This window comes from Trachymyrmex septentrionalis, unplaced genomic scaffold, assembly GCF_001594115.1.
Source record: "Trachymyrmex septentrionalis isolate Tsep2-gDNA-1 unplaced genomic scaffold, Tsep1.0 scaffold109, whole genome shotgun sequence".
NCBI classification, from domain to species: Eukaryota; Metazoa; Arthropoda; class Insecta; order Hymenoptera; family Formicidae; genus Trachymyrmex; species Trachymyrmex septentrionalis.
The window spans coordinates 274151-281459 of record NW_017304217.1 but is presented as its reverse complement, the minus strand read 5'-3'; the positions used below and the strand labels follow the sequence as shown (position 1 = coordinate 281459).

The window sequence follows — 7309 nt, the reverse complement described above, 5'->3', positions numbered from 1 at the left end:
TATATATATATATATATAAAATTAATGATTGTGCATTAAGTACCGAACTCTCATTTGCCTAATTTCCTACATTATTTTATTAAATTGAGCTTATTGTTGTTCGTCTTTAAATTTGAGTAGTATTAAGAAGAATTGGTAAATTCTTTTGATAAACCAATTATTTATTTACAGTTTGAGAAAACTGCAGATCATCTATTTGATGCAGCTTATTATGGACAAAAAGACATTATAAGTGGCGTATCGGAATCAATTATAATGGGTATTCCAGTTCCTCTAGGCACAGGAATATTCAAGCTACTTCAAAAATATCCTTTTCATTACTTTATATATCAAACGTTAACTGTCTATTTGTCATAAAAAAAAATAGATGACACACGTAACTAAATATACACATCTACATCCGCACGTGCACATATGGCACAGAGTTATTTTCCTTAATAATTAAATACGGCAGACAAAGACGAACCATGCAAAAAGGATCTTTTATTTGACGATCCACAATTTCACAAACCATTGCATTCTGAAGGACGACTTCCACGAATACAACCGCGTCCACTATTGCAAAACTAATATTAATAAAATATTTTACATTTACTGACAAAAAGAAATAGAATTTACTTTGATAAAAAAAAAAGATATCCTTTCATTTTATTAATTCTTATGATCATGTCACTTATACATAAAATATTTAATTTATATTTGATTGTATAAATACATATATAAGGATATTTTGTACTTTTATAAAGTGACTTTGTATCTACAATATGAATATTTTGAATAGATCATGGAATAAATATCATGTTTTCTTATATCCATGACGTAAGTATGTCTACTTACATCATATCTTATATCATGAAATGGATGTCAATAGAAATTTTGTTGCTAGGAGACAATATTGTTTGATCTGAATCCGTTTCTTATAATCCTACCTACATCTTCACGCGCATATAATTTCATATGTACAACATTTGAATAAAATGTTCCAACGTATAATTTGAACTTAGGATTGAAAGAAAGACCAGGTATCAGGATGGTGAATGAAAAAGAATTTTGGACGGAAGTTCGGAAAGATATACCGCGATACAAAAAGAAAAAGCCACGAGTAGTTCCTGCCTTCACTATTCAGGCGTTGCAGGTAATACGTTGTTAAGAGCCATTTCCAACCAACTCCGATTAACTTGATTTATTTTATTAAGAAATACGAATAAAATTATCCAATTAATTAATAGAATTATATTAATATATCGAAAAAATATTAAGAACAATGAACTGTGTGTATATTAGAGATATTATTTTAAGTAATTTAAGTGATTCTGCCGATCAAGTTATAATTGGACCTAAGAAAATAATGATATTGAAATACAGGATGGAATTTTCATTATGATCGAGATAAATATAGTGCACGGTAATATCGTACATGTAATAAATCAATTTTTGATCACAGGAAAACACGATCGTCGCGAAACCACCGCGATGTAGACTGTATAAACCTCGGCTACCGAAACCATCGACTTTCAGGAAGTTTTATAAGCGCGGTGTATTCCCTATCTCTTTGGAGAACAACGGTTATGATCAGAAAATTAATTGGAAAGTGGATATAGAAGATTTAGATTTCCATCATTATTTGCCAATGTTCTTCGATGGATTAACGGAAACGGAACAACCATATAAATTTCTGGTAGAGCAAGGAATATCAGATATGCTAGAACATGGTGGACCAAAGATATTGCCCGTTGTTCCTCAATTGATTATTCCTATTAAAAGTAAGTTCTATAATCCAATTTAATGTAGAAAAAATATACTGTAATTAAAAAACTTTGTTAGACGCTTTGAATACAAGAATGCCCGAGATAATTTGCACCACGATGAAAGCGATTCAACGTTTAGTGCAATCAGCCGATTGCGTTGGTGAAGCTTTAGTTCCGTATTTTAGGCAAATCTTGCCTATTCCAAATTTACTCAAAGATAGAAATGGTAACTTACTCGTATTTTAATATTTCCTATATTCGTATACAATTGAAAATAAAATATATAATTTCAGTAAACCTTGGCGAAGGTATCGATTATTCTCAGCAAAGAGGAGAGAACGCTGCTGACATTATACAAGAGACACTTGAAATCTTGGAAAGATATGGTGGCGAAGATGCTTTCATAAATATTAAATACATGGTTCCCACCTACGAATCCTGTATGATGAATTAATAGAGGCAGAAAAAAAATTACATTGTAATCCTTTTAATAGATTTATTTATTTATGAAAATGTAATTATTACAAAATCAAAATACTTGCAAAATTTAATGTAGCAAATTATACATAACGTAAAGATATAATATAGTAAAAAAGATGTATCGACACATGATATATTAAAAACAAAATTTTTGAAAATAATATATTATATATATAACCATAGATCTTGTACACATCCGCCTTTCCCGTTAGACAGAAACAGATAGCATGCATTTTATCTCGACATGAAAAAAGCGTATCAGAGTACAGAGCTTTGCATATAACGTATAACATATAATACATAAGAAAATGAACCAATCAAAGTCCTTCATTTCCGTCCTTCATTTCCTTTCCATGATAAAATAAAAGATTCCGATTGGTTGATTTTCTTACACTTTATGCTTTTACAAAAGTCTATATTCAGGTCTTAACAGTAGTAAAAATAGTAGTACAGTATTTTGATGATTGTATTGCAATATATATTTACATCTTTCTTGTATCTTCTTTTAATGTTACAATACGATTAAAAACAAGCTGAAATAAAAGAGAATATTAATGCAATGTACATGTATGTATATTAATGCTTTTATACTTACCTTATTAGGTTTAGTATCAGGATCAACAGAGAAAAAGCCTATACGTTCAAATTGAAATTTATCATACACTTTTGCTGTTTTAGCTAAACTGTTGTCCATGTACGCTACAATTTCTTTTTTGCTGAATGGATTAATATCACTCAAAAATCCATGCGGTACCTCATGTACATCTTCCGGATTTTTGTGCTTAAACCTGAGGGAGGAGGGGGGATTAAAGATATTTCACACACACAATCACATTACAGAATAAAGAAACTTTCATAATAATTAATAATTTGAAAAAAATAATACTTACAAACGCTCGTATAATCTAACAGATGCCAATACTGGGTAGGACACCCAATGTATAAATGCTTTCGGTTTATTCTTTTCTGAGACAGGATCTTGTCTAACAATTATATTCGTAATATTACCACTGGCATCCTTCTCGATACTTTCAAACGTTACTATGGTACCTGTATGCTTTAAGCCTACAGATTGCTTTGGTGTCAAGCGCCTAAAACCTTTCTCTTCAATCTATAAATATTAATGAATAAAAAAGTATTAATAAATAAAGTATTGATAAATAATTGCGAAGTGTTTAGAAAGAGATAGGGATATACATTACATACTTCTTTGAAGTCGGTAGCTTCAATATATACAATTTCATCAAATGTAATTTCATGATGTCCCCTCTCTGGCTCGTTAGGAAAATCGGGTGCAGTGAGCTTTATGGCTTTCTCTTGAGGAAAATTTTTTATAGTCAATTTGATAGGCTCTAGAACTACCATATGTCGGGGAGTAGTAAGATTTAGAACATCCCTAACAGCTGCTTCCAATGCTGCAGGATCAACGGTTGCTTGTGCACCAGTTAAACCCATTTGAGCGCAAAAATTGTTTATAGCTTCGGGTGGAAATCCACGTCTACGTAGAGCAGACAATGTAAACAATCTATAAAAAAAAAGATGATGAGAGATTAGTAAGACATTATTAGATAATCTTATAAAGGTAATATTACATTATACCTGGGATCATCCCAATCAGACACTATTCCTTCTTGTATTAATTTGGCAATTTTTCTTTTGGAAACTACAGTATAATTGACGTTCAATCGGCCATATTCCCATTGTACAGGACAATAAATGTTCAAGGAATTGCAAAGCCAATAATAAGACGATCTCCGCGATTGAAATTCTTTTGTACAGAGAGAATGAGTGATATTTTCAATGCTATCGCACAAGCAATGGGTGTAATCGTATGTGGGATAGATACACCATTTGTCACCAGTTCGATGATGCGGCGAATATTTTATTCTATATGCCACAGGATCTTGTTTACCTTCCTCTAAAGTCACTTTCATGCGTAAGGTCGCTTCTCCTTCTTCCAACAAACCATCCTTCATATCCTATTTTTTAACAAGTAAAATAGACAAATGCATAATAAAAATTGTAAATGCAGTAATAAAAATTAAAGGGAATAATATGTTCAGAAAAAATTTTCATTACATTGAATAATTGTAAGTTCTCCTCGACTGGTCTATCACGCCAAGGACTCGGTGGAGGATTGAAACCTTTCATTTCTTCACTGGATTGATGACAAACGTAAGCTAAGTCTTTCTTTATAAGTTCTATGGCCCAGTCATACAGTTGCTGGAAGTAATCCGATGAATGTGTAATCGCAGCTGGTTTATAACCGAGCCATTCCACCATCTCCCGTATACCGACAAAAAATTTCTCCTCTTCTTTTTCAGGATTTGTATCATCGTATCGTAAATAGCATATGCCCCCATAAGCAGCAGCATATCTATAAAAGAGTAATCTTTTTTACTATATATATTTAACTTTTAAAATCAAAGAATATACATACCCGAAATTGATATTGATAGCTTTTGCGTGTCCAATATGCAAAATTCCATTGGGTTCTGGTGGGAATCTTGTTATCACTTTGCCACTAGTTGCTTTCAAATGTTTTTGCAGCAAATAATGTGTATTTGGTGTTACAATATATCCATCGGTTTTATAATTTTCTCCAGGTTTATGAAATTGAGTTTTAGTCTTCACGAGTTCGTTTATAGTTTGGGCGCCTCCCTTCTCACTATTCAGTAACTCCTGTTCTGAAAATTAAAAATTAAATCCTTCGTATATCTTTCATAATTGTGCTCATATTGGCATTTAGCTTAATAGACAATTTATTAATCTATCGTTGAACATAGATACCTAAAATATTTTTAAAAAGTGGTATATAGCTCACCTTCCTTTGCATCTTCCAGCTTTTTCGCTTTCGTCTGTTTGTCCTTTGGTTTTACTTGTTTAGGTATTGGTGCAAGATCAGCATCAACTTTTGGACCCAATAGATCAAGAAATTGGACATCAAATTCATTCTTTATCGCTTTACCATCTGCCCATTTCAAAATATTACGTACTTGCTGCATCAATGGCCCAGAATTAAAGCGGTATCTATTCAAATAACAAATAAATTATAATTATTATACTATAAAATAACTTATAATTACAAATAAATTATAATTACTATAAAATGACTTATTGTAAAGTTTCCTATATTTTGCATACTCAAGATAAAATTTTATTTACCTCTTTTCCAATATTGCATTTTTGTGTGCTTTTATAATTTTCTCGACTTCTTCTTCTATTTGTTCAGGTAAAACTACTATTCCTATACCACAAAATTCTTCAAACTTAGCTATATCAACAGCATTACCCACATTAGCCAATAGATGAGCCATTGCAGCATCAATCCTCTGTACACTATCTAATTTCTTCTCGACTATATAATTAGTAATAAATGGTATCTTATCTATGATCTGATTTTTAGTTTTGGAAGCTAGATGGTACAGCAATACGCCAGTATCTTGAGTAATAGCTCCATGTTTAGCTGCCTACAAGAATTAAATATAAATTCTAAATATACAAAGAAGTTAATTTTAATGATACACACCTTACCATTAAATGAATAAAAGCAAATGAACAAAATTATATAAACATATTATGTGAAATGTACAATGTAAGCTATGTATAAACAAAGAATAGTGATGCAATATTTCTAATAAATCACAGTAATACTATCAAAATATACTGATTATACATATCTTACAAGGGAATCACATAAAATAATAAATTCTGATTTTAATGAAACTTTGTATACATATAGGTTACATAAAAAAATGAATTTAAAAAATGTTGCTGGAAAAATGATTTGAAGGGGTGAAATCACCCCATATAGTAAGGAGCAGTTTCCAGTTTATTCCATTATATTTCGAAAATTATTCAAGATATAAAATGTTTTATATAAAAGCTTTACAACATGATTATCCCTATTCATTTATGTCAATAATATTTTTAATAAACAATTTTCTTTAAATAAAAAAAAATTTATTTTTTTTAAATATTAACGTGGATGAACAGAAGTAATTATATTGTAAAAGTTTTGTATAAAATATTTTTTGATACCTCGATTAGTTTTAAGATACAATAAAAAGAAGCTAAAACTCGCGTTATAAGGGATGATTTCCCTTGAAACTGTCTTTTCATCGCAACTAATATTTTCTAAATTCATCCTTTTATGTAACCTATATGTATACAAAGTTTCATTAAAATCAAAATTTAACACTTTGTGTGGTTCCCTTGTTAGAAATACTTCAAATAATTGTGATGATTATATAATTTTGAGAATAGAGTTCAGAGTATTTTGAGAAACACCTAGCTTTATATTTAATTATCCCTACAAAAATATTAATCCTACAAAATATAAATCCTAAATAAACAAATCCTAATAATAGAGAGTATTTTGATAATAAGACCTGATTTCATCAATGCACAAGATTAACTTCTTGGAATTAGAAGAAGATAAACGGTAAATTTTTCAGCTGAGATTACAGTTAATTTTATATTAGTCGAGCTGAATCTAAATAAATAAAAGATACAATTCAATAAATATAAATATTACGCAAATGTATATTATTGTATGACATATCAAAGAACAAAAGGATGATGCAACAATTCTATTGAATCGCAACATGATATATATATAATTATATTATCTTTGTTTTTGTCAATGCAGATTAACTTTAATCTCAGTTCTCAGTATAGATTAACTTTAATCTCAATTCAGCTTACTCTTCATTTTTTAAAATAATTTTTAGAACTAAAAAAAGATGAAGAATCAGTTGAACTTTTTAAAAAACTATATTAATAGAAACATTATAAATATTATAATTAATTTTGGAAATAGAAAGCTCGGTGACATTTAACATTCAATCATAACGAGATTGCCGATTCGCCGGCGAGTGTTCGCTAACCTCGTTTATAGCCAGCTTGAGATTCTTCGTGATGTTAGCATTTTTTAAAGTTTCCTTGGCCTTTTGCTCACTCAGACCAATTGTTTGAAACAGCTTCACGTCTTCCTCGTTCTCTGCCGACATTTTATTTGGAAAATACAGCTATCACAAGGCACTGCAAGTTACAACCACGGGAGACTATAGGAAACGTGC

At 30.3% G+C, this 7309-nt stretch overlaps 3 protein-coding genes across 3 annotated transcripts in view; 2 read left to right on the top strand and 1 right to left on the bottom strand.

The window, feature by feature from the left end:
* The window catches only part of LOC108748539 (DNA-directed RNA polymerase III subunit RPC1), a 12981-nt gene extending 12387 nt beyond the window's left edge, over positions 1-594 (top strand). The window contains exons 20-21 of the mRNA XM_018486762.1: positions 172-305; positions 450-594. Of these exons, the coding sequence (XP_018342264.1) occupies positions 172-305; positions 450-570 (255 nt within the window). The 3' untranslated portion in view covers positions 571-594. The remainder of the gene's footprint in view (positions 1-171; positions 306-449) is intronic.
* Positions 595-771: 177 nt separating this feature from the next.
* Positions 772-2249, top strand: LOC108748626 (parkin coregulated gene protein homolog). The gene is given in 5 exon segments (XM_018486880.1): positions 772-984; positions 986-1135; positions 1445-1763; positions 1825-1974; positions 2042-2249. Coding segments are annotated over 5 exon segments (807 nt in total). The 5' UTR covers positions 772-957; the 3' UTR covers positions 2203-2249.
* A 108-nt stretch (positions 2250-2357) lies between these two features.
* LOC108748634 (probable glutamine--tRNA ligase) overlaps positions 2358-7309 on the bottom strand; it is a 5332-nt gene continuing 380 nt past the window's right edge. Inside the window, exons 2-11 of the mRNA XM_018486894.1 lie at positions 7118-7271; positions 5394-5698; positions 5053-5258; positions 4669-4915; positions 4308-4605; positions 3828-4207; positions 3435-3753; positions 3119-3339; positions 2824-3016; positions 2358-2761 (exon numbers count right to left, since the gene is read on the bottom strand). Coding sequence (XP_018342396.1) covers positions 2711-2761; positions 2824-3016; positions 3119-3339; positions 3435-3753; positions 3828-4207; positions 4308-4605; positions 4669-4915; positions 5053-5258; positions 5394-5698; positions 7118-7240 — 2343 coding nt within the window. The 5' untranslated portion in view covers positions 7241-7271 and the 3' untranslated portion in view covers positions 2358-2710. The remainder of the gene's footprint in view (positions 2762-2823; positions 3017-3118; positions 3340-3434; positions 3754-3827; positions 4208-4307; positions 4606-4668; positions 4916-5052; positions 5259-5393; positions 5699-7117; positions 7272-7309) is intronic.